This window comes from Grus americana, chromosome 5, assembly GCF_028858705.1.
Source record: "Grus americana isolate bGruAme1 chromosome 5, bGruAme1.mat, whole genome shotgun sequence".
In the NCBI taxonomy this organism is placed as follows: Eukaryota; Metazoa; Chordata; class Aves; order Gruiformes; family Gruidae; genus Grus; species Grus americana.
In genome coordinates this window covers 62,925,983-62,953,608 of record NC_072856.1, presented here as the reverse complement: position 1 = coordinate 62,953,608, position 27,626 = coordinate 62,925,983, and the positions used below count along the sequence as shown (strand labels likewise).

General features: G+C 40.7%; 1 protein-coding gene and 1 long non-coding RNA gene across 11 annotated transcripts; one reads left to right on the top strand and one right to left on the bottom strand.

Moving 5' to 3' along the window:
* WDR89 (WD repeat domain 89) lies at positions 1 to 26,715 on the bottom strand. Of its 10 annotated transcripts, none has more exons than XM_054828380.1 (4): positions 19,350 to 19,381; positions 18,941 to 18,993; positions 7,022 to 7,077; positions 1 to 1,634 (listed from the first exon to the last, which is right to left on the bottom strand). In XM_054828380.1, the coding sequence occupies exons 2-4, from the start codon at positions 18,956 to 18,958 to the stop codon at positions 434 to 436; spliced, it is 1,275 nt and encodes a 424-aa protein (XP_054684355.1). In that variant the 5' UTR covers positions 18,959 to 18,993; positions 19,350 to 19,381; the 3' UTR covers positions 1 to 433. The 10 variants fall into 10 exon arrangements, with proteins under 10 accessions (XP_054684355.1, XP_054684356.1, XP_054684357.1 ...); XM_054828381.1 differs by having other exon boundaries at positions 7,040 to 7,077; XM_054828382.1 differs by lacking the exons at positions 7,022 to 7,077; positions 19,350 to 19,381 and adding an exon at positions 21,036 to 23,189 and having other exon boundaries at positions 18,908 to 18,993.
* LOC129207447 (uncharacterized) lies at positions 4,655 to 14,365 on the top strand. The gene is made up of 3 exons (XR_008577442.1): positions 4,655 to 5,344; positions 5,447 to 5,803; positions 11,029 to 14,365. It is a non-coding gene; the product is annotated as an uncharacterized LOC129207447 (long non-coding RNA).
* Positions 26,716 to 27,626: the final 911 nt, after the last annotated feature.

Here is a 27,626-nt window from a genome sequence, read left to right as displayed (position 1 = left end):
TGTGACATTAAAATCTTTTAATATATTGAGCAATTTCATTAAGTTATCTGTAAAGAGAGCAAAATACAGCATGAAATACAAGAGCTTTTAAAACATGCCATGGAATTTCAGTGGGAAGGTAACAAATTAGGCAAGCCACAGGCCTACTACACATTAAAAATGTTGGTTGAGACATTAAACAACCACAGAAACATTTTTATATAATATGATTTAAGATCTGTTGTTCAAGAGCAAACATTTACTCTTTCCTGATTAATATTAACAACTTTAAAAAAAAAAAAAAAGGCATTCTTCTGATGACCGAAATACATTCTCTTAGGTAGAATTCGAGCACTGCAGGCAGTTCTTTACCTCCAAATAAAGCAGAGCCAAGTATTGCCTGAGAGATTACACAGGAAAACTCTACACAGCAGAGATTCCCACTTTCAGAATTTCACTTTTTCCTGCTTTTGAGGGAGCTGTTGTGAACTCTTACTCTCTTCTGCACAGAAGAAGCGATCTTCATAGATGCTTTCTTTGCGATGGACCTTTCCACAGCTCCGGGTTTCCATAGCAACAGCTGAGCATCCTCGCCACCCGTCAGCAGAGACTCATCTGTCAGGTTCCAGCAGAAGGAGCGCACAGTGGCAGCGTGTCCTCCGCAGAGCGTACCCACCAGGCTCAGTCCGTCCCTGGCGCAGCTGATTAGGTGAATGTTTCCTGTCGCCGTTCCCCCAATAAGAAAGAGTTTGTCCGCCTTTTCGTGGTACAAGCCACCAACCAGGTAACGCAAGCTGTCGTTTTCAACGCAGACTGCGTCTCTGACATCCAGAACATGCAATAGTGTTATTGGGTCTTCAGTATCTAACTGAGCCATGTCCCACCAACAAAATCCCTCATCGTGGGTCATGCAGTAGACCTGTTTATAATCTTTCCCAGACCAGCCAATAAAACTTACTGATGAATCTGAATTGCAAGTTGATATTAAAGCATCGTCTTCATTATCCTTGTTAATGTCAAACACGTTAACCAATCCATCAGTTGACCCAGAAACTACCAAATTGGGTTCAATGGGATGAAAACAAATTTTAGTGATATCATCATTGTGACTTTCAGAATAGACTCCCAAGGGTTCCTTTGCTGCGCTGGCACAGTTTGCGATGCCTCTTGCATCCCAAAACACCAGAAATGTGTCGTTTTCAACTTTTTCTGTTCCGGCACAAATGATGAGATCACTGCAGTTGACATCAAAACTGATGAAAACATTTGAAGGATAGCCACTAAATATCTGCACAGCTTTCTGAGTTGCTAAACGAATATCCCAACATTTTACTGTACCGTCACTGCATGCTGAAAACACTACGCTGTCACATGTGTGTGAAAATCTGACTCCATTAAGTATCCCAGGATGGCTACTGTACTCCCGCAGGAAGTTTAATGTTTCCCTGTTATATACCCTAATTGACTTATTGGAACACGAAACTGCCACAAAGCGACTGCTTTCAGATTGAGCAGGTTTGGAAACGTCTATATCCAGTAAGTAAGCAGGTTCTTCACTTAGCGTAGAACGTTTTGCTATGCGCAGACTAGCAAGCTGCTCCTCAATCTTCTCCACTGCAGTCATCTCAAATGCTGCTCCTAATGTTGTCAGAAACCTGTAATAAATAAAATCCAAGGTGAGTTTTAATTATAGCATTGTGAAATAATATTAGCTTTAAAAATATATATGAAAAAGCATCTTGCACAGAGGTACTGCATGAAGCCAAAATTCAATTATGCTGATGTCCTACCCACTACAACTTCTTTTACAGAAACAGAGAACCGGAAAGGGCTTCCCGAGTTAAGGAGTTCAGTCTCTTGTGACTGTCAGCACTACATCATATAATCCCCTTAAAAGATTAAATAGTCTGTCTGTGAATCCTGTGAAAGTCACTTAGCTAAATATGCTTTATTATTTTTATAAAGTAAATAGTAAAGTGACGTTCTCCACAAGTGGGAGGAAAATGAAGTCATCACCACTACCTAAGGAGGAATAATTTTTGTTTGAACAAGGAGGCACAGCCCACTAACGGTTGCATCAGTACAACTGCAGGAGACTTCTTAGGTGAACTTTACTGCTGGGGGACGTGCAAAGGGTAGGCAGAGGACAAGACCAAAATTATGTAGAACTACAGCCTGAAATGGCCAGATGAGATAAATTTTACAAGTATTTAGGTGCCCAATGATGCACATAAACACCTGTCCGCGTACCACAGACCACCTAAACAGGCTACACGACGTCACTGGAATTCAGCACCTTTGGCTTTTTCATCAATTCTCCTAAGAACCAGATGTTTTTTGAGCCTCCTATAAAACCACATAATGCTGGCTCTTAGTGCAACTGATAAAAATCTTCCCTTCAGAGGCAATTCTTCTCTGGCACTGCTGAACCCTCCTAGAAACATATATTATTTCAGTGAGGTACACAAATACAGATTTTACCAAGTGAAACAAAAATTAAACAATATTCTCTCAATTCTCTCATGTATAGATTCACTTCTAAAAAAAAAAAGGAGCTAAGAGTTCTCCTTTCTATAACACAAAGGAAAACTCAATTCTGTAATTGCAGTGAAGGCTTTCATTGATTTAGAGTCAGAAAAAATACTGAAGCATTTAAATGATATATGAAATGTAAGAGAGATATTTGCCATCATAAACAATTTGTGGTTTTAGTGAGTTCACAAACTACAACCACTTTTTAAAGAAAGATGTTGGTGGCGTATGTTAAGTAAGTATTACTGTCCCCATGAATGACTTATGTTAAAATTACAGGTTCAATTAGACTACTCTTCTGTGTTAAAAAAAAACAAACATTGAGGGAATCCCAGCAGGTTCTAGGGGTGCAACACTCCAGTGACTTTTCACCGGTAGAGATATTGCAGGTAATGCAAATCAAGGTAAAGCAGTACTCAAACATCTCGTTATTTCCTTAAGGACTAAGCCAGCACCCAATCCTAGTTACCACATGCATGAAAGGACCCTTTTTGAACAAAATCCAAACAGAAATGGAGTAAAAATCAGGCAGACCCAGAATGCAAGAAAATATTCTCATGCCTTCCCAGCTGTCCCATCATAAATTTTTCTGCAAATTCTTCAGGCTGGATTTCTAGGGATGGAATTAGCAGGCTTCCACGTATTACTTGTTTTAGGGTAATTATTTTAAAGGGCCATAAGAGACCAGCGACAAAGAAAAAGTTGCTATGACAAAACTTCACTCTGCTTTTCTCTCTTCTTGGTGTTGTTTGTAGTTTCAGGGTTTTGCTTTCCCCCCTCCTATTTGGCATATACAAATATTCATGATGCCATGTGACAGACGAGCAAATTCTTAAAAACCAGCTTAAGTAGGCACACTCATAAAAGCTTAATTCCCAAGTCACAAATAATCTCACTAAGCTATGTGCCTCAGTAATATCCTGACAATGAGGTCCCCAGGTTAATCTTCTACATCAAAGCAACCTTTCAGAGCACATCTACAAGTAATTTTTGCCATAAAACGCAGACATCCTGTGGAAACTCCTTTCCCCTCTGAAGAGAAGTAGTTCAACATGTTTTCTGGCATTAGCTGGCGTACAACCCTACCCACAGAGCTTGCTCCTTACTTACTTTTCTGGGTATGTCCTCAAATGGAACAAGGCTTTACTAGAACTATTACATAAAGCAAACTGTTCTCAAACACTGCTCGTTACACTGTTCAAACACAAAATTATTAAACTTCCATGCAAATGAATAATTTAGATTTAAGAAATAAAGTATTTTAATGTTATTATTATTAAGGACAACTTTTACTTAATCCAAATTACTGAAGAATTACAATGGAAGCTTCTACTTAAAGGCCATTTCAAAACTACAGGATTGCAGGTGGAGAAAGGAGTTTTCATAAACCCGCTATCCTGTAGTGCTATGGTTACTAAAAAAATTGGGTTCTCTCTGTAAACTTTTTGTAAGAAAAATGTAGTTTTCCAGACTGACCTCAATTTCAAGCTCTAAATAGTCAGACTTTTTATACTCCAAAGGCCAAGTAAACTCAAACAGACATGTTCCTGACAAATGTCATCCATTTGGAAAGCAAGCTGCAGTTGTTTAAATATTACTGATTTTGATAGAGAATAATATTCAATGAGCAGTTTCTACAACACTCATGGCAGAGCTTTCACTGCTGGGGAGGGGAGGGAACTCTACAAGTACACAGATGTTGTAAAAAGCCAGAGTCTGCAAAAGCCTGTTCATTCAGATTTAATAATATTTTCTGTGAAATAAAATTAGCCCAATATAGCTTTTAAGCTTTTACCTCTGAATGACATAGGTACAGCTATTCTGTAATACCAGAAAATGCCGTTCATGTTTCCAGACAGATGTGCAATTTGTATCATCAGGAAGCTAGAGGGTACAGTTTTCAATTCTATTTCCACTGCAACAACTAAGAAGCTTTAAAATTGCATTTGATGGCAGCCAGGTTTTTGCTAAAAACCTCAGTAAAATGTCTGCTCTAGTAAGAAAGTCTTGCAACTATTATGAAATTGTGATTGAAGGTTATATAAACAATTCATGCTCAAACTTCAGGGTGTAGCGGCCAGCCCTTCCTTTTCTGAAGGGGAAGTCACTGTTGTATTTTGATGGGAAAGTTTAAATGGCAGGAATAGGATCTGTGTTAAATTTATGAGACAAATAGGAAACAATGGTCTTCCAAACACAATAGAAGATAACTAAGCGTTGGACTGCAGCCACCTACAAAGCACATGGTGCTCTGCACCACAGAAGTGAAGCACTTTCAGTTTAGCACTCCTTAACTTCAACAACACAGGTATCTGTTTTGTTTCTGCCACAAAGAACCCACTGGCAAAGTCAGCATCTTTGAAATCTGACACAATTCGGATATAGCACGACAGCCAGTTGAGATGATCAATGAGGAAAACAGCTCATGCTAATGTGACAAACCGTCTGACACACAGACTTGGTAGGGCCCAGACAGCTTGCTCTTGAACTGCTCCAGTCTCAGAAGAAATCAGAGAGCACTGGCCAAAATCTCTTCTTTTCCCAAGGTACCTCACGTTCTGAGCAAAGGAGGTAGTTAATTAAATTCAGGCTCTTCACTTATTCCAACTCACAGTGGCCCACAGTCTGGATCTACAGTCTCAACACAGACAAAGTCCAGGTGATGCGAAGGTGCCAGGAAGACACCACTGCTTGGATGACACGCGAGTATCTGGCTGAAGGTGTCCGGCTATGGCTGGCCACTTGTGTTTGAAACAGAAGGCCAGTCCCATCCTCAGCAACCACCATTCCTCGCGTGTAACAGCTGCATTCACATCTGCACCCCCTGAACAAGGTAAAGCCATCTTTTACAAATTAATCCTGAAACCTCTGTGTTATTGTATCTAGTCCTCTGGAACTACATCTATGTGATCTTTTCTATGAATTAACTTCACAGTTATATGCCACCCCTGCACATGTGGATATCGCAACTACCAGAAACAAGCAGATTCTTGAAGGGCACTCAAAACTCGTCGTATCCTGGGAACTCAGAATAAATACAGTCCTCTGAAATAACCTAAAATATTTTGACCTCCAAGGCATCCTACAAGGCTCCTTTAAAAAAGAAATAAGCTTGATTTTTAGAACAGAAGGCACGAAGCAGAAGGGATGCCAAAGAGGAAGGACAGGATTTTCAGAGGCCTTTGTTGCGTGCTGCTCACTAGTGGAGTGTGGAAGCAACCATACAGCACGACCAGAAGCAAACAGCCAGGGGTGCCGAAAGCAGGCCTTTCCACTGACAGAGAAATGAAAGGTAAGCACCTATCCGCACAAACTAAACATTTCATATTGTCTCAGCATACACTGCTGTGCTTTTTATGCACTATTCTAAACATTGCAGTCTCAACTCCAGCCAACAGGCTTATGAGTCCTCTTTAATCCAGAAAGTTTTTCAAAAAATAAACCAGCAATTTGTAAGTTATTTTCCTTCTCCTTTTAGTGGTGTAAACAAGATGCTGCCAAATTGCATAGTTCTCATTTCTAAATGGGAATGTTAGCTCAACAACATATAGAAACATAAAATTACCTCTCTGAAAAATACTGTGGAAAATGTGGGAGAAATGGAACTTTACCTCAAAGATTTAATCGGTAACGTAAGAGTAACTTAAGAGTAGGAGGGTAGAAACACGTAATAAAAATGAAAACAACCTGTAGTTTTGGCAATCTTCTCTGCAGAGGTCAAATACCAAAAATAGCAAGGGATTTGAACAGCAGTAGATGAAATCTTGTACTGTTCTTTCCTACTATAAACAATGCAAATAGACCCTCCCTTTATTTTCACTATTATTAAAAGTTCAAGAACAAACTAAGAACAAACCTGGAGCTCTGGGCAGTGGAAAGCAATTCATGCATGCAACATTACATGTGGTTTGCATTTTAAAACAAAAATGCAAAGCACAAGGTTGGCTGAGGAGAATGCATTAGTACGCTGCACTTCACTAATGCAAAATGCCTTCAGAGACCTCTCCTCACTGGCACCACTTCACAACAGAAGATGGATCAGCCAAATGATCTAAGCACTGAGGGGAAGCACAAAACACCCATCAGGCATGCATAATTTCTGCAGGATACAAACTCCTATAGTTGATTTTGTTATTTTACCAAAGCAGAGAGATAAGGTGTTTTTCCAGCATTCCCACTAAGCCATTTTAAGGCAAAAAGAATAGCATTTAGTCTATCAAGCAGGAAGGGAATAAGATGTGCAAGAGGCTATGCTAAAGTGCAGAGACAAGATGTAAACTGCCAAGAGAATTACTTCATCCTTTCAAATCAGCTACATCTAGTTTCCAAATGTAAAGCACAGCAAGAAAAAAAACTCTGTGTAATTTTGAATTTGCAGTACAGAGAAAAATATTATATCAAGAGAGCAGAAAGGAGGAAAAAGATAAAACACTGCCACAACAAAATCTATGGGAAGAGCAAAAAAATTAGGTCTACCAAACTATTTGCCTTCCATGAAATCAATTCCTACCTTCCCACCAGTACAGACCTTGGGGGTACAATCCTGCTCAGCGATGGAGAGAAGAGCTGTAGGTGGGACAGAGAACCAAGGAAATGGCCTTAAACAACGGTATTGGTTAGAGGAAAAAATAAGAGTCAGAGCTAGGAGAGAACAAAGGGAAAAAGTCACAGGTGCTCAGTGCTTTGGGGCTCAATAATTAAAAAAAAGGGAAACTACAACTTTTGTGTATTCATCTTTTGAGGGCATAAGCAGGTGTTCATGTCGATTCAGAAAGAAAACCTCTTTTTGAATATTATACTGGATAACTGAGAGAGAAAGAACACAAAAAGAACTTTTGGATTTGACTAGGCGTAGTTTTAAATGCATAAATCGTAAAGCCCTCTATTTTCAGCACAAATCCAAAATATAGCCTCACACTAGCTACTATGGAGAAAATTAACTCTACTCTAGCCAAAATCAGCACATTCTCCACCCCTTCGTCCACATCATTTACATCATGCTCAGGTCCCACTGTCCAATACATTCTCATTAACCACCCTACCCCTTTTCATCCTTTGATATAATATACAGATATCGTTCCCCTAGTCTATGGACCACCCCCGTAAAATGTCTGTAAAATGTCCACAAGATGTCCACTGAGCTCATTTAGCCCATGACTTTGGGCTCCATATGTTATGGTGGTCACTCACAACCGGAGAGATGGTGTGCTGTGTGGAGTTACTGGGCACCAAAGCCAGCTCAGGTCAGGTCACTGCTGCACTCACACTGCTTCTTGTAAGGCTTGTCCTCCCTCGGTTCAGGTGGTTCCTGCTATAGTAATTCCTATAACGTGCAACTCAAATCCCAGGTTACAACAATTTAAAGGTATTTCCATTACAATTTCTACCCCGGTCTGTTTGGGCATTGCAATGAACTCCTCTCCTTGCCCCTGCTCCAGCTTGGACTTATCCACAGACTGCAGTCCCTTAGGGGCGTACCTGCTCTCAGTGGAGCCTTATCTATGAGCCACAGTCTCTCCAGCGGTATACCTGCTGCAGCATAGACACAGCCACAGTTACTTCGAGGTGCACCTGCTCCTGCGTGGACTCATCCACAGGTCACGGTCCCTTCGATATGAGCTCACATGGGAGTTCCAGCCTGTCCAGTACAGCAGCACAAAATCAACAGCGATGCCCTGGCCATCTGCCAGCCCAGACACATCGCCATTGCTGTTATCAAAATGTACCCAGGCACAGCGCAGTAAGATGATAAGCAGTACAGCAGTACAGTGATCAACAAAAGCAAAAAGCAGCCACTAACGAGCACCAGAATCTACTATACAGTAAGACAGGCAAGTCCCACGGCAAGCACAGGAGCCTGCCAATTAATAGCTAAACAACAGCAACAGCTATAGATTCGATCTAGCACGTTCCAATGAAACCTGTTGTTATCTCGAACCCTTTGAGCCCTGTGTTGGGTACCAAAAAGGACTGTTGTGGTTTTACCCCAGCTGGCAGCTAAGCCCCACACAGCAGCTCGCTCGCTCACCCCCGGTTGGGATGGGGGAGAGAATCAGAAGAGTAAAAGTGAGAAAACTCATGGCATGAGATAAAGACAGTTTAATAGGTAAAGGAAAACCCACGCACGCAAGCAAAGCAAAACCAGGAATTCATTCCCCACTTCCCATCGGCAGGCAGGTGTTCAGCCATCTCCAGGAAAGCAGGGCTCCCTCACGTGTAACAGTGACTTGGGAAGACAAACGCCATCACTCCCAACTTCCCCCCTTCCTCCTTCTCCCCCAGCTTTATATGCTGAGCATGACATCATATGGTGTGGAATATCCCTTTAGTCAGTTGGGGTCAGCTGTCCAGGCTGTGTCCCCTCCCAGCTCCTCGTGCACCCCCAGCCTACTCGCTGGTGGGGTGGGGTGAGAGGCAGAAAAGGCCTTGGCTCTGTGTAAGCCCTGCTCAGCAGTAACTAAAACATCCCTGTGTTATCAATGCTGTTTTCAGCACAGATCCAAACCACAGCCCCATACTAGCTATTAAGAAGAAAATTAACTCTATCCCAGCTGTAACCAGCACAACTGAATATTTTCATCAAAAGAAAACTTTGAAGATTAGTTTGTTGGTGTAAGATTTTGCATTCCAACTAGAAAGACCTATTCTGATTTTGCATCCAACACTGGAAAAATACAGTAGAGGCAGGCAAGATTAGAAAATCTAGCCACGCCTTCAGGTCCAAATTGCAATGAAATAACATTCAAACTTGAGTAACTGAAAGCTTATTGATACAAACGAACCAAAAGAGATGATAAAGAGTTGCAAAGGACCCAGATGACAAGCCATGGTAAGAAAAATCCATGTGCAGAACAGTCCAATGTACAATTAAAAAAATTCAGAAGAGCCAGAAAACACCATACAAAACTATACAAATGCTCAAATTACTAATTTTCACTTCAAATTTAAGTCAAAATTAAAATCTGATGCTCAGATTGCTAAACTACCTTCTCTAGAACAATACAGGAGACTCTAACCTAAAAATGGGAAACAGTTTCTATATACTCTTAAGAAGCTGTGTCAAACATTATTTCAAACATGTTTGAAAATTTTCTTTTTTCAATCTTCTCTGTTCATCCAATTCCATGCTAGTGACACAGACATACTAACAAAGGAGCAGCAAAGTAAGCTCTCTGTCACCAAAATCACACTCTGACAGGAGCAACTGGATCCAGCTGAGAACTTCATGTGAGGGGGAGGTTTCCTAGTAGTGACCTCACCAGGTAGAGGATGTTACTGCATCCAGGTGTTGATGAGGTGGTCATCCAATAAAGGAGACTGCAAAGTAATAAGAGGATAAGAGATGCTCTATTTTACTCTCATGGCTATTCTCAGATCAAGCTGACAGAAGCTGCAGCAGAACCAATCCTATTTTATAAAGACAGATCTGAAAGATTCCCAGGCAAAGGTTTAATTACAGAAAGAAATACTGTAATTGGGACATTTATCTTTAAAATTCTACATATTCTCCTTTATTTTTGTAAAAAATACTGTATTTAAAAACCCTCTGAAAAAGCTGATCTATGCCTAAATGGCACGCTTACGGCCTCTGACCAGGTAAACAACAAACTCTGCATCCTCAGGTGGGTTCTACAGAATGGGCAAGAACTGCCAGGAAAACTGTCCTAGCACTGGGCCTTGGCTTTTGTACTGGAGCAAGTCTCTGAGATGGGGGTTAAATATAAGGTTTGTGCCTACCGCTCCTCCCTTCTCCCCCCTTCCTCCTAGGCACAGACAGCACCTAATCTGTACTCCTGCCCAAGAGTACTAACAACGTATGGGGTGAGGCATCCAGATCACCTTCTAAAAGAAGGGTAGCATCTACCAGGGAAGTCATGGCCAGTCCTGCGACACTCACGCTTCCTCTAACAAACACCTCCTCCTAGGATGGGACCCAGGATATTGGTTAACAGCCCCACAAGGAATGGAAGGGGGATGATGTGTGCACCCAACAGCTCCAGAAGACTTCACTGTCCAAGTGCTATGCAAACATCAATGCTCCCAGAACTCTAGCAGATGCTAGCTAACTCACAGCTTCAGAACACAGTACCTTTGTGTCCTGGTGTCTGTCTGTAATGTAACCATGGCTATTCAGTCAATCCGCTGCAAAACTTGAAGAGAATCCAAGTCTCAGTCTTCTGCATTTGTGCTTATCTCATCAGACCACAGTGACCACAGAAAAGTCATTTCCTTTCTCTTGTGAGCACCTCCCATCGTAGACACCATATTGACATTACTTTTTGTAACCACAAACATCGGAAAGAAGATACAGAACTAATCAGTCTCCCAATTACATACAGCCAGCAACTGCTGGAAAACAAACATGTAGGGTACAATGTTCTCCTGCATGCAGTATTAAGTTTTTCTCCATTCACATTTCCACAATATAACCATGAGCAGCTAAGAGAAGGTTCATACCTTTCTCTGAACTATTCCTCAAATGCCTTCTCACTAACAGCATTTTCTTTTGTTAAAAAGGTCAAAGAGCTTGCTGTTTAACCTGGCACTAGAGCAGTGCACCAAGATGATCATCTCACAGATAAGGAAGACAGAAACAAAGCTATTCATCTGAGTGGACTTGAACAAGACCCTGGCCTACAAATACTAGTCCTGGTTCTGGCAGAACAGTTTACGAAGTAATTCTGAGCAAGCTGCAACATTCACTCTTTACTTTATTAATCAGTGAAACAAAGACAGTATTTGCCTAACTTGTAATACTTGTGTACACAAACACTAGTAAATACAGTCAACAGCAACCTTTCAAAAGAAAAAGCCTTGTTCTGAACATCTACACTACAAGATAAAATGCAAAATTCACAGTAACGCTGCAATGCACCTGCAAATTCCACAATCGAAAAGTGCTTTGATGTCCTTTCAAGTTTGGGATCACAAGAAAAGACTCCAAGAGTGATGATTTTCAGGGCCATTTTAAGCTGAACAAAACCACCACATGAATGGGCAACCCCAATGATCCACCCTACTGAGAACGGTGAAAGGAAAAAATTACTTATGCAGCTGCATGAATAATTTAGTGACTCTGAAACAATACCATTTATTTCCTTCAATTTAGACACTGCCACTTGGTACCAACATCATCATATTAAAAAAAATGAAGTAAGAAAGAAGATTCTTTCCAAATATTAGTAATTGTTGCTGAAATTCTTCCAAAGAATTTGTTTCTACACCACAGGAAGCCTGCAAAATTTCAACCTAAATTTAGCAGCAACTGGAATAAAAGGATATAAAGAAACTTAGCTACAGCAGGAAAAATAGCTCCTACTACCACACACTGGTGCCAAAATACCTATAATGAGATAAAATGTTTTATTTATCAGAATATTTTAGAAATTCTTTCACAACAGTAATTTAGCTTAAGTACACTTCATTACCAGAACTCATTCTTCAAAAGACAAGACTATTATATTTTCAAGATTCTTTTGTTAAAAACCCAAGTTCTCATCTTCAGTAGGGATGTTGTTGGTGAACTGATAAGAAGATACTCCCCTACATGTGCAGATGTGGCACTGGTATGTTCCAAACACAACATTTGTGTGCTTGGCAATTTTTAACACTACACTAACATCACTGCCTAAGCAATTCTTTGCAGTTCCAGATGTATTGCGCAAGCACAGATCTCTATCAAGCCTAAGCAGGGGAAACGACTTCTCCTCATTTGCTTCCCCAGGAACATGCAGATCACTGAGATATCTTCACCAGTTGCATCCTACAGTATTCGTTTTTGATATTTAGCTAATCCAGAACATCACCATGTCAAGGTAATTTGTCAGACCCTCTCCAGTATCAAAGCAACAGGAGAAACTGGAGATCCTTGCATGCTCATGACAGTTCACAGACTACCAATTTCCAAAACATGCTCTTTGTGCATAGCCTGACAGCTGGAGGCTCTGCTGAATCCTTATCATGCCCTAAGCTCAATTTTCAATGCTTTGTAGCAGACAAAAGGAAAAGATGTCATCTAATTGACAACGGTAGAATGGAAGAGGCTGAAATAAAGGGGTTTAGAGCTATGTTGATTCTATCCTGTTCAAGAGAATTTACCTTTCAGTCTCTATAAAAGATGCTAAGGTATCAAGTATGTGCACATTGTACCCTTGCAAGGCATACTCTTCAGCTCTTTGTTTTCAAGAGCCTTTAGACAGTGTTTACACTTGAACCATACACAGCACTTCAGTACTAGCTTCGCCAATGCCATACACAGATAAAAAAATCATTTTTCCCTTTTTATAACATCCAAATGCACTGTGATTTTCCACCATACTGCACTGTAAGTTCACGTTCAACTTCTTTTTCACTACAAGAGTGATTTAAGACTCAGAAATAAAAAAAGGAATAGCAAAAGGGAAGGACAAAAGAGCAAGTATGTATTGATAGTCTTTCTGATCAAGACAACTACTGTATACAGCAACACAGACAATCCCTGCTGGCAAAGCACGACAAAAACTATATGCTTGTGTTAGCACCTATAAGACCTGGGTGGGGAATTTATTTTTCTGAGACCCACAAAGACCTTTCCAACATCTTCGGCAGACAGCGTTGCCGCAAAACAAGACAAGGATAAAAAGCAAAGTCAAGAGCTTTATGCATTTTAACAACCGTGCTCTCAAGCCAAGTTTGTTCTCAATGCTTTAGTCAATCCATATTTTGCAGGGTCATAGCAGGTTGACAGCAGGGCTCTTTGCTGAAGCCAATCTCTTGATAACTAAACCATAATCAAGTACAGAGGAGCACGGGTTAGATGATCCGGGGAATGGACTGTTTATTTTACAAGAAGTAGCTGGGATGCTTTGCCTTGTATAGCTTGGCAAAGACAGAGACAGAGAGAGGATACGATTACTATCTACAAATACATCAAAGGAATAAATGCTGAGGACGGAGGGGAGCTACTCAAGAACAATACTGGCACAACAGTTTAAGAGTATGAAGTGACCATAAATAAAATTTGGAGCAGAAATTATAAAGTTTATCTTTCAAAATAGCTTCCAATTAGAACAGCAGGGATGAAAACTTTTGATGACTGTCTTAATCCACTTTTATAGCCTCATCAGCTGGGCACCCACAACAGCCCTTGCACAGCAAAGAACACAAATAGGAAGGCAAAATGAAAAACAAGCAACTACAAGATAAGCTGGCTCACTGTTTCTGGAAGATACCACATTGCCAGACAGACAATAGCAAGAAACAATATTTGCTTACTGCACAGTTTCAGAAGCAGTATTAAGACCGTACTAAGAGGGTATGTAAGTGCATGGAAAGAATGCAACTTCCAGCTTAAGGTGGCTTCCTCTCCCCATGCGTCTGAAATTGTTGGGATAGAAGTCTATGGATTTAAGTGTGCCCTACAAACAGCATGGGAAATGCAATGCCTCCCTCTCAAGTTTGAATGTTTATCAATCTCTGCAACGTAGAGCTGACGACTTTTTGTCCTGCAGTGACTGCATCTCTCAGTGCAACGCAAACATGGCATCAGCGTGGCTGAGCACACGTGCACTACGGCAATTTCTCAGCGAGTTGGAAGTGACAAGGGTATCCCCCGGACAGAAGTTGTTATTTCGCACTCAGCCCACTTGATGTCACTAATGACCACTACTCGCGAGCAGCTCAATCACTTCGAGGAGCTGGAGTCACAAATTCAGACTACGCAATTCAAAAGGAGAGCACTTACTCTTTTTATTACATCTATACATTCCTCTGCTAATTTTAATCCATTACGATAAGCTGTCTCCTTAACAGAGTGGCATTCAAGGAAACAAAGACTTAATTAAGAGTGCAAGGCATAGATCTGCCTCAAGTACTGCAAAGAATGTTATTAAGGTACCAACATTTTTTTTCTTCCTTTTATAAGCCTCAGATCCTCAAATCAGACTATTAATCAAAAATCACAGCATTCACTTAGAACTGTCTACCAACAAAAACTGGAGAAGAAAAAAAATAATTCAACTACACTGCAAGTTTTTCTTATTGATCTGTCAGAGATTAAAAATAAGTTACATGTTCTCTTTTAAAGTCTCATTTTTGTGAATTCAATTTAGAGCTTTTGATCTTTCAGACTTCATGACAATGCAAGATGCAACTCTTATATTTCCATGCAACACACAAGGAACAACTGACTTGTGTGCGTTTCTATTTGCTCTCTAAACATCCAGCAAGTCTCAAGTCCAGAAACACTCATCACTAATTTTCCCTGGGGAAGGTGAGGAACAAACCGAATCCAACAACTAAAAAACTCTCCCTCTCTCAATCTGTTACACTCACATTTGGCTCTTATGAACATTCAATACACATACACGGTAATACTTACCTGAGCATTAAATCACTAGAATTAATTTTTCCTTAAAATCTATTTTTCCCCCTTTCAAAACTGAGTCATGTACTTCTTTAGATATACTGACAGATATTGAGTAAACTAAAATCAACTTCACGTACCTCAAAACTCAGGTAAGTGAGGTTTGCTGGTAAAAGACCTGTATGTTTCTAAACAAGAATTTTTGCTTTCACAGCCATCTGCTTGTCCCTTCTGATTCCACAAAGGAATAATAACACTTAATTCCAGCTTGCTCAGTCATTCCCATAGCAACAAATATACACACATGCTTATTACTAAAAGATCCTCAAATTATTGGAAAGTAATAAGCTTCTGAAGTTTCCTATTCCAAGTACTGCCAGCATGTAACTCCATCTAGCAAGCAATTTGCCAATTTTACTTAAATGCTGGGTTGTCATTTCAACAATTTAACTGCTTACCAATTGTACAGCACTTTTACATCTTATTTCTAGGCAAAACTATTACTCAGCTGCACATTAAAAATAACAGGCAGGGGAAAAAAGAAAGATCACAGTAGTTATGGCTAGCTGCAGGAAAGGTGCAAGTGAAAAGTTGCTTATCAACTAAAAAAAATAAAAAAGAAAAAAGTTGAAGATTCCGATGAAGAAAAAAACCCCACGTCCACAGTGGCTACCGCTATTAACAATGTTCATTCATCCATCTAAAAGCAAAGTGAAATTGCAAGGAAGACAACATTTTCAAATTGAATTGCTGCTATATACAAACACAATATAGCAAAAAAGTAATTTTACTTTAAGGATTTTTTTTAATCAGTTATTTTAAATCCAGCATAAGAACTATAAGGGTTTTAATGCACCTGTTTTTTTCAGAGATAAGATTCAGTTGCTATATTAAAAGAATTATTTCCGGAACCCTTTAGTTTTGATTTTTCATTAAGTTTTCATTAGCTGGAAAACTAGAGAATGAAAGAAAAATAGCAAGCACCCTTATAAGGCCACAGTGAAGTCAAACAAATCTCAAAGAGCAAAACAACAGCGACTAAGAGGTTTTAAAATATTTTCATTCCTCTGTCTGTTGCAGCTTTTAGTCTGAAACTAATCATTAAGGTCACCTCAAAACATTTTCAACAATATAAATAGTATAATAAAAATAACAATAAAAATCTGAGAATATTAACAGTCTGAAAGAAGTGCCTTCAGATTAATGTGAAAAGGGAGATAAATTTATGTATGTCTGTAAAGGGTGTAAACAACAGTACAGATGGTTTGGTGTGTCTTGCAAAGGAGATCAGACTAGATAATGCAATAGTCCTTCTGGACTTAAACACTTGACATAAACAGAATAAAAATGTATCAGGTTGAAGAGTTTTTAAGAGAATATTAATGTGCACTTGTTAAAATGGACAGCTGTGCAATATTTGCTTCCTGCCACTACTAACAAAATATTCTGATTGTTGAAAAAGTTCAAATATCCTGTAGGGCCTGGAAACAGGATAGAAAACACATTCTATGCTGGGACCTTCAGAACAGCCTAATGAAGTTACTCAGTATTTGTCTTGCAATTTGAGCATGAATTTTTCAGTTCTATAAATTGGCTTACTTTCTTTTTCCAGTGAGCTGTCCATCCCCATCTCCTGCTTTGTTCTCACTAAAAGATTTTGTTGAAACTTGGCTCAAGTGTCAGCTAAGACAAAAAAATACATCATAGAAACAATTCATCCAAACTACTGAAATTTAATCTGAAGGCAACATTTCAGCATCAGACATCCTTCACTCCCAGTCTAAAGTTTTACCTGCCAAAGCAACAATCTTCTATACACAATTTCACAATCCCTCCCGCTCCCATTTATTTTAGAAGCTAATACAACACACTCTGGTTGGTCACGTCCACGCACCAAGTTACCTCCACATTTATTTAACTAACCAACCCTAAGTTAAGTGCTCTAAGCTTCTTTACAGACTGCACTGAACGTGTCCCATCTCTACTCGCTGACTGCGCCAGCCCCCCAAATTAACAAAACATGTTTCATCAGGGCTGAACCAAAGTGGTTTGTGGGTGCATAGTGCTGCAGTAGAGCTGTCCTTTCCCAGGGCTTCAACAGCTGCAAGAGGGAAGGAGGGAACAGTCTGAGGGCAGCTTAGCAGGGAAGAAAGGGGAAGGAAAAGGAGGTGGAGGAGGAAGTAAGAGAGGACAATGCACCAGCAAGAATTTATTTAACACTTCCGTTAAAGGAAGAGTACAGGAACATGAGAAGGGGAAGAGCTAAGGGATAAGTGGACAGTGGATCAGGCTAAAGTCTGAAGAAAGAGAAAGCAAAGGCGTGTTTGAAGTTGAACTTCCCAACCCCACATAGCTGTAGGCAACACACTGTTTTCTTGCCTTTCTTATGTCCTCCATTGCACCTAAACTACTTGCAAGTCACAAACCACACTCATCTCCAAAACTTGGCCTTACCAAGTCTCCGACTCACAAGTCTCAACACTCTTTTTTTTACATCTGGTGTGAAACCCACTAACAGACTTGTCATCGCACAGGAGAAGCTGATCCGCACATAAGATGTCTTTTCACTCACCAATTAAAACCAAACCCTAGAAGTCTGCATGGGCAACTTTACATCAACACGGCTCATCAGCATGGTAGTGCAGATTTCCTTCCCTTTGATTTTTGTCAGACAAGCTCAGAAATCACATTATTTGTACAGTTACAGTAAAAGGATGTCAAAGCTGCAGAACCCAGCTGGGAAGTGCTGCCAGCACAAAATGACAGCAGTCTGATTTGACATGAGGTACAGACCAGACCCTAGGGCCGCCCAGCAAAGGATCCTTGTCCTCAAGACTGATGCAGTGAGAGAAAAAAAAAAAATTAAAAAACCCCCTCAACCTGACCAGGCCTCACGTCACTGCCTACGTATGCAGAGGCTGCTGAGGAGTCCTATGCCCACCTTCCCTACAGGGCTGTTCCTTGCCCCAGTAAAAAGACATTCGGAAGAAAATGCTAATAGCTACCCTAGTCTTTAACCCTAAACAAACAGAAACCAACATGTAAACTTTAGACAAGTATTTATATAAATTTAGCACCTAGAAAGCAATCCTTGGGATACATGTGAACAGAAACCTTTCCAGTTGCTCTGTCCACAACTCAAGTCGTCTTATAGGAGCTGCTCTGCACACACACATCACTGAATCTGATGATTGCTCTCAAACAGGAAACCCATTTAAAATATTAGGAAATAAAAGGCATTAACACAGCTTAGTTGTGAGAACAAAGTTTTTACAGACCCAAAAAAGAACATAGTAAGAAAAGACCTCATGTTTCTATGTTCTTCCAAATATATAATACGTTTCTAGGGAAAATGAATTTGGAATTATATAATTATAAGCAACATGAGTCCTTAATATAACACAGCATTAACAACGCTACTCTCCACATCCCATGGGAAAAAGTTAGTTCTCAAACCCAGCACATTTTGAAATACATGTTGGTTACATAAAGCATCATTTAAGGACATAAGTATCACAGCTTTGGCAGTAGTTTCTCTAAGTATTTTTCTGTTTTTCAAAAACATTTTAAAAGTTTATTTTCACTTTTTCCCAAGGAAAAAAAAATCAAACTAAAAACACCAAATAAAAGCATTTATTTATTCTTCTTCCTCTAACTTCTCTAGGTTTTTTTGTTGCAGACTGTTACTATTATTAAAAAAGATCCCTATCTTCACCAAACCTAGGTGAGGTCAGCTGGTACTTACCAGGGTAACTTCTTAATAAACGTACTTCATCTGCCAATACAGGTCCTAACTTTAAACCTAAGAGCCCATAAGTGGCCAGTCACAACTCTATTCGGATGCGCCTGCCCAAATTAGCAATACACTGACCCGATCCTCATGCCAGGCTCAATGCTAGCCCGCTCCCTCGCAGACACAGCATCAAAGCTAGAAAGGGTGACCAGGCCAGTGTCAACCCTCCACCAGCCCTTTACCCCCTGCTCAGGGTGCTCTAAGAGCACAGTTAGTCTTTCTAAGCTTCCAGGCTACGCTGAGTAACAGGATAAACTCACAGTGTAAGTCGAGGGGTTTTATTCACGCTTTACCAGCAACACAGGCAGCATGGCTATCGGCAAGGCAAGGGATGCTTCAGTTTAGCCTAAAGAAAGGAGAAAAGCCAGCGGTGAGGGAACGAAACTTGAGGAGTCGTGTCCACCGCCCCCCCCCTTTCTCCTCCCTACCGCACAGGGCACTACACACACCAAGAGATGTCCGACCCCCATGCACAAGGGCATCTCTGGGCGGTTGCTCTCCCGATCGTCCCCCACCACAAACCCCACAGAAGCCCCCCCCAGAGACGAACCCCCTCAAAGGCACCCCCCGCCCCGCCCTCCCCACAGCTACGCCCACACGGCAGACATTGCCCTGCCCACGGCTCCCCCTCGCCCCAGAGAACCCCCCCACCCCTCCCTACCCCGGCCCCTCAGAGCCGCCCCCTCCCGTCCCGCCGCGCACCACCGCCGGCCGCCACCGCGTGCGCACCACACCGCCTCCTGTGGGCCCCGCCCCCGTAGCCCTCCCCAGCCACCCCATTGGCTGCTCCGGCCGCTTCGCCGGCAGCCATCTTCCCTCCTTTGCCGGCAGGGAAAGGAAGCGACACAGATTAAGGGGATTGGTGCAGACGGCGGAGGAGGCGTGGCCCCAGCTCTTCAATCGCCACGACTTTATTGGCTCTCGACGGCAACGCGCGGCACACGGAGAGCTCCGCCCTGTTGCCATGGCATCGGGGGCGCGGCCTTCCCCCTGAGCGGCACCGAACGGGCGGGACCCGGGCGCCGCGAACGGTTCTTAAAGGGGAAAGAGCCGCTGGCGCTGCCTGATGAAATCGCGGCGGGAGGCGCACGGGGCTCGATCTGTGCCGCAGGCCCGGGGCGGGCGCCAGGCCACGGCCTGCATCTTCCGACAGAGCCTGGGCTGCAGGCGGCAAGCAGGGCCTCACGGCTGGCGCTGTGCCTGCTCGCAGCCATGGCTCGGGTTCGCTGGCACCGTCCCCGAGAACCTCGAAAAGAAAATGATGTCATGTCCGACAGTTGTATAGAGTCACCCAAAAGGCGAGCGTGCAGCCGGAGAATTTGCTGCATGGCCCGTGAGATCAGATGTGGTCAACTGGATTAGGGACTGGATTGTCCTTTATAGCTTTTCAGCAGTAAGTGACAGTGTCTGAAAGGAACAGCCGTGGGGAGCGGGGACGGGCGGACTGGTGCCGTCACGGAGGAGACGCACAAGTCCCCCAGCCTCGGGGAGCGGTCTGGAGCGGTGCCGGAGAGCTGCCGTGCTCCAGGAGAGCAGGAGCAGAGAAGGATTATGTCCTGGGAGGGATCCAAACAAGAGGAGGCACAGGAGGGTTAATTACATTTCCTTTCCCTTCAGCTTGCTGCTACATTTTTTCCAGACTCTTACTTTTTCCAATTAAAGTCCCAAAGGGTAGTTCCTCTCCCCTTTTTTACATGCAATTTAATAGGTTAGCACATACAGGTTATTAGAAGAAGGATAGCATCTTTAACATTTGCTTCATTTAACTTTTTATTTAATAATGCCCCAAGTGTTAGAACTCAAAATTCCTTGTTCTGTTCTTAACGTACTGTTCAGCACTGAAGTTTGTTTGGCCCCAGGTGCAGAGTATTGCGTTAGTGCATAGTCTCAGATGGATGTTACTCAGTGAGAAAAGCAATTTGCACCTTTATTGTTGTACCAGTTAATATCAGATTTGTGGTCTTTTCTGATAAATACTGTAAATGGTGGTAAATAATATTACCAATATAATAAATTATTTCAAGAAGTATTTTAAAACATGGAAATATTTTTGTCAGCTTAGTATCCACTGCCATTTTTTAAATTTAAACACTTGAGCTGACTATATCTTTTTCTGCCAAGATAAAAGAAAGCTTTATTTAAACCCAATGATGTGATCAAGTCACATGGATAATAACCACAGAACATTACAAAAACAGCACTCGTACCTCAGTTTAATGGCTGCCTTAACACTGACATGTAACGAAAGCAGAAAGTCAATCAAAAGAGACTTCAAAGTACTGACAGTTTCAGTTGCCTGCCACTAGTAGTGTGCAAAATTTTAACTAATTCTACATGCTCCAGTATAACTACTGTTGTTTTTATTACTGCAGCTATTTACATACCTACCAGCACGATAATCTTTCAATAAGTAGAGAATACCCATCTCTGTGATCACTTCGCGATACTATGAGACAGTCAGCTTGATTTGTGTTTCACAGATGCATTGATGATTCACCTTGATTTCAGCTTAAAGACTTCTCTCTAAATAGTTTATTAGGACCAGATATGAAATACAACTGTTTGTAAGTGTGAGGAGTCACAGAAGCCTGTTAGCCAAGCAGGTATCAAAGAGGACAGACCAACTGCCATGAAAAAGTGCCCTTTTTTGTTTATTTTTGCTTCTTAACAATTATTTTGGAGGCTATTTTTTTTCCCTGCATGGTGCACTGAAGATAGAAAAATATCTAAGCACGTGACATCAAAGCACAAAGACTCAAATTAGGCACTTACTGTTTTCACAGTAAATACCTTCCATCATTGTTGTGAAGCCTGGACCTGCTGAAGTCTATCACCCAGGACTAATCACTGCTCACATTGATGAGAGTTGTTCTGGAAATTTCAAAACAGGAGGTATATGATTTCATTGAAGACTACTGAATTTAACACAATATACATGACGATACTTAAAGCTGTATTGTAAATGTCAATATGACAATGAGAAATACTTCTAGTTAGTAGCTTTTTCATCCGAGTTTCCTGGGGTGGTTGGTATTGCCACAAATTCAACAAATACCTTCTGTTCATTGTTCACGTAGTAAAAACAGCTGCAAGATCAACTGGAATGATGTAATTCTACAACCACGGATTTGATATTCAGTACTCCCAAATGAATCCAGCTATATTAACAGAAAGTACAATTTTCTTGAGAGCACACCAACGCTGCTGAGTCAGTCTGTATTAGGTAGAAATGCTGCTGTAAAGTTCACCACAGTAATTGCATGGCAGTTGCTCCAGAGATCACTTCTAACTTGACAGTTCCTTTACAGACAGAACTTAAAAGACATTTTTAGAAAGGAATCTTTATGATCCCCACCTTAAAAGAAAGTGAAGTAGTCTAAACAAGTCTGAGTTTCAGTGTTATGTAATCGCTAGGACTAAGGTCAAGTACTCAAGCAGCAAGTTCTGCAGAACAAGACTTCTTTGCTGTGTGTTTGCATAATGCTACAACATAAGTTGTGACACAACTGTCCCGAGCACAGCCAGCAACTTCTGGGCACCACCATAATGCATCACAAATATTTTTTTGCATCTTGCTTTCTTTTTGGTTTTTTTGCTTAGGTTGCATTGTGTCAAATGTAGGTCAGCGAGAAGTGTTTCTTCCCCCCCCAGCAAAGTTAAGTTAAAAGAAGGGAGGGGGAATGAAAGTGCCATGATTTTTAGAGTCATTTTATACATAGCATTCAAAGCAGAGAAAGAAGTGAGAGTTTCTTGATGTAGTTGAAATTACTTTTTCTAAGTTACCCTTTCATAAATAATGTTTGTAGGGCTTGATGATTCTGAATGTTGCTTGTTGCAGTTTTAACTGGAACTATTCAGGTAAGGCCTATCAAATCAAGCAGTTGTACCCTGACTACTTGGCTATCTATCTAGTACGTCAAGGTTATTTGTGTAGCAGTATATTTTGGCCACCTATATCTAACTTTTACAGTAAAGTGATTTGTAATTCACTTGTACATGCAGGTAGATGAAGTGTTACATACTAGGGATCAATGAACATCATTCTATCAGCAGATTGCTGCAGCTGAAGTAGTAGAAGGTAATGTGATTTGCTGGAGAAAGAGGAACTTATTTTAAACATCTTTAAAAGTTACAGCTCATTGGATTGTTTCCCTTTTCAATTCTCATCTGTTTGTTGGGGAGGGAGAGTTGGCAAACTTCTCTCCATCACTTTTTGCAATTCTACCTGCAGAACTTGATACAAAATGTAGAAATGAGGCAAATTTATTATGACTGATGATTATCAAGTTCCTGGATTTATTGAAGGTACTTTAATGCTTAATTGCCACTCAGTGCTGAATAAGCACTTAATAAACCAAAATCAAAGGTTGATTAAATTATGTACTCTAATTACATAGTGCAATAAAAGCATGTTTTGATTGCAAAGTCAAGTTGTTGGATAAGGACACCATTTTTTAGAGGTCAGAGTTAACAGCTTCTGACTTCAGAGAACCTAACCTAACTTTCCGCATCCTGCAGTAAAAAGCTGTGTCCGTCATCTCTTCACTGCAGGAATTTTTAATTTTAATAATGCTACTATTGGTAACAATGCTCACAATTTTTCATGACCTGCACAGGGTATCAGGTTAAGATTTTATATTTGATTCTGTTGAAAGCAGAAAACTGGGCCATGTGCTGTGGGCTCTACCTCAGCCTCCCCAGCTGTTCTCGGTAACTATCCCTAAAAGGCTGAGTGGGCCTTCCAGGCATAGTTCAGGCAGGGAAAATAGACTGCACACAAGTATTTCTGTTTTCCTGGTTGTCCTCTCTTTCTGAACACCCATGCTAGGGGTATACATGTTGAGATTTGGGTTTTATTGGCAATTTTGTTAGTGGCAAGAATTCCTTGTTCCTCCCTGAAGCAGAACGATCAAACTGGATGCAACAGCAGGAGCCTTCTGAGTAGTAGTGAGGGGCACCCAAAGTGCACCAGGGAGGGTTCGTCTAATAGCATTCTCAGTTCTTTATTTGTACAGAGACTAAACAGGATCACCCAGCTTGAGCTGTTGCCCTTCTTCCTGGCTTTTCCCAAGAACCTCCGTAATAAGCCAACACATCCACACGTGACGTTCCCGAATACAGCACAGACATGCGTTATGAGGCAGCTCAAATCTGCTACCTATTGACTTTGGAGAGGGGGGAAATTTTGTAAGACCATGGATTTATTTGTCAGATTCCATATGCTGTACACTTTTTTGTTGGGGAGTGCCATCTTTATATTTGTTTCAAGGTCTGGTCTTCTAACTCCCATTGAAATTGGTTGACGCTGAGGTCAATTACAGAAAACTAGCCCCTCCAAAAGTCCAAGTTCAAGAGAGAGGGAAGCACCATGCCATTGGACCAGATCCATACTTCAGAACTGCTGTATCAGCGATACAGTGTTTGCATAACTACTGAAGTGTCTGGTATATAAATTTTGAAATAGACTTATTTGCACTCACAAGAAAGAAATCTCAGCAACCAGATGTTTAAAAAAAAAAGATGCCTGGACGTGCCTCTAAGTGAAAAGAGCCAAACCTGACCATAAGAATTTTTTATTTTTCTTTCAACTACATATTAGCAAGTTTAGTCAGCCTGAAGTCTAGACACAATACCGATACTGTCACAAGGCCAATGCATCAGGAAAGAACAGAACTGCTGCTGCAAGGCAAGCACAACGCAGTGCTAATTAGCATTGGTATGAAATCAGCTGGAATGCTAAACTGGTTGACTTTGTCCTTTTACCACTGTCTTCAAGATGTTGGCAACTTTTACTCCTTCAAACCTTATTAAAAAGTAACAGAGACAGCATTATGTCCTATAACCATCAGCCCAGAGAAAATATTGTATCTCTTAAAGCAGCAAGTGTCAATTTCAGTAATAGCTTCCTTTAATTTATAGTTCCAGCATCTGCAGCTGATCCACTGTAGTCCACAGCAATAACCGCTAAGCAATTAGTAGCCATTACAGCATGAATAATGCTGTAAACAGTAAATCACCAAAAATGAATTATTAAAGTACATGCTGTATACAGTGGAAGCATAGGTAACAGCCTCTCTAAAATTTCAGTTTAAAAGTCTTTGCAGGTTAGTAGAAATCTGGGTCATCATGTTCTGAAATGTAATCATTCTGTACGCAGCAAACATGATTACACCCCTTTGCTTAACAGCATGAGATTAGCAATCGCAAAGTAACTCTTCACAACAGGCATTTTTTTGGCAATCTTCCCAAGGCAGTTGTGGACTTGATTAGGCACCAGGACTGAATTCTCTACAGCAGAAATTATCCAAACATGGATAGTGGCATACCAGGAGAGATGATCAAACATGTGATGGATTAAATAATTCAGGGGAATTTTCTGTCTTTAACTGATGTGGAAGGAGAACGTACTTTCTGCTTATGCTTGCTAAACTGTCATGGCAAATAAGTCTTACGTGTTTGAAGGGAAAAGAACTTTTAGAAAACACACTTTGTTTTTCTTTGGGTTTTTGGTTGGTTGGTTGGTTTTGAAGATTCTGAGAAGATTAACTGCTGAATCCATCTACAAACTCAAATCTGAGACTACCTGGAATGAAACTGCATTAAAATTAGTAATTTGGTGTCCTTCTATGACAGGGTTACTGCGTTGGTGGATAAGGGAAGAGCACCTGACATCATCTACCTGGACTTGTGCAAAGCATTTAACACTGTCCTGCATGAAATCCTTGTCTCTAAATTGGAGAGACGTGGATTTGACAGATGGACCACTCAGTGGATAAGGAACTGGCTGGATGGTCGCACTCAAAGAGTTGCGGTCAATGGCTCGATGTCCAAGTGGAGACCAGTAACAAATGTAATAAATATCTGACAATTAGAGGAGTGATAAGAATATCCTTCAGAAAAGAAAAACAGGCAGGTCTACATCCAACTGTTCTTCACAGACTAAGGTCAAAGCACAGGGAAGGCGCTATTACAAAATGGGAAATGGAGGAAGGGACAATTCCCAGTGCACTGCAGGTTTAAGCTTTTGGGCAGGAACTTGCTTTTACTTTTTGCAAAGTAATTAGCAAGTAAAAAGTCAAATCCAATTAGATGATCTATATGCAAATCATGGCTAAACTGATGTCAAATGTCTATTAAAGATTATTTGTACCTATAAAGGTTTATGTAGTTCTGGTGTACCAGATCCACTCTTGTGATGTAAAAGTCTCACAGAAAGAGCAACAAACACAACATACCATTGAGGAAGATCCAAATCTCAGGTCTATGGAGATTTAGTTATGAGTTCAGTAATACTTGGCCAGGATGGCGTGATCAAAAGAGTTCCAATTACACCTTTCTGGTTTCTGTTTATGGCATAAACTAGAACTGCCATGAGTCTTATCAATTAAGCTCCATCAGCTGTTTAAGCAGAGAAGGAATGCTTACTCCTAATCCCTTCAAAATTATTTTATTTAGAATGAAGAATTAGACCAATCACTTATGAGTCATTTTATGAAGCAAGGGACCAGAGCTTTACTTTGGTAATAAGTTAAGTCCTTATAATAAACCTTTGTTTCCCCAAAGACCATGAACAGTTACAAACATCAGTGGAATGAAGAATTAAAATCTTGCTGTCAAAGAGGTGTGAATTAGTTATATTTGTTGAAGTTTTCATCAGGTATTTTTGAGTTTATCCCTTTTGAGGGTTGAGTGTTTTGGGTTTTTTTTCCTTTTTTTTTTGTCTCAGCATCTTCAAAATTACCTTGAAACTTATAGAACAAACTAATAACCAACAGATCACACGTTTCTGTGGTCCTTGGAATTAACATCCTAGCTATTTACATTTTTGACAGCTCTAACAGGACAAAAAGGCCTTGGTAGGACAAAAAAAAAAATCACAGCAATCTCTGCAAGTTGTAGATTTGCTTAGCATAAAAGCACGAGTTCTTACCTTATGTAAAAAGTAGGATCTTGTACACTAGCTCCACATAAATCCTTCCAGTTCGCAAGACAAGGAGGAACACCGTACAGTGTCCAATAAATGGATTTGAAATAGCGTAACAGCTTCCTTTAAAGTGGCAGTTCCCACCTCTTCTAGCATGTTCTGCAATACTATTCAGATACGTTACTTAACTGCTCAAACTTCCTCACTGGGCATTGTACAACTGCAGGAAGAGAGGAAGCAAGAGTTAGGCTGACATATTTTTTTTGCTACACTTCTCCAAGTAACTTAAGTCTCCTTAAAGTTAATACAAATATACAAATGAACTAATACTTTGTCATGCTTGTATATTACATAGCAGTTAAAGCATCTTGGGACCAGGGTAAAACAAAATTGACAGTGCTTGTAGTTAATAGTATTCTGCAATTAGTCTGGTTTACTAAGGAAGCATAGCTCGTGCAACTACACTGCCCGCATGCATTCCATGAAAATCTGTAGATATTCAATAGTCTGGGGAAAAAAAAAATACTCACAGTTCGCCAATTTTCAAAGCAGATCTGGGAGGTGAGCAGAAGTTCCTGGAAGGCGACCCAACAGGATACAAACTCATGTGGTTGTTTTCTATGAGGATTCTGATTTCAAATAAGGACTGAGCTATCTCAATAAACCAAACCTGCAGCATAAGTCAAAGCAGCCATCAGATACCCACTGGAAACCCAAACTTCAATAGTTCCTGAACTTGTGAACCTATTTCTTCTTCCCCAAGAGAGGCACTTGACTGGAAAGCAAGTTTCTTGTCAGTTAGAACAAAAGCATGCTTCCATATTAATTTATCAGCGTGCAACAAGTGACAAAAGCTAGAGAAAGATATAACTGAAATCCTTGTATACAGTTTGATCAATAGCTTGTTTTATTTAGTTTATGAAACTAAACTGTCCAGATTTTAAGACAGTGGAAAAAGAAAAACCTGATTTCAGTACTTCCTCATTCTTTTTCCGAAACTTTTGCATCTAAAACCCACACCTTAAATGACAATATTATTCTAACAATTATTGCTA

Coding starts and splice junctions, on each gene's coding strand:
- WDR89 (XM_054828380.1), bottom strand. Junction 1,635..7,021: donor AGGTCTGTACTGGTGGGAAG/GTAGGAATTGAT, acceptor TATTTATTACAG/GTTTCTGACAACATTAGGAG.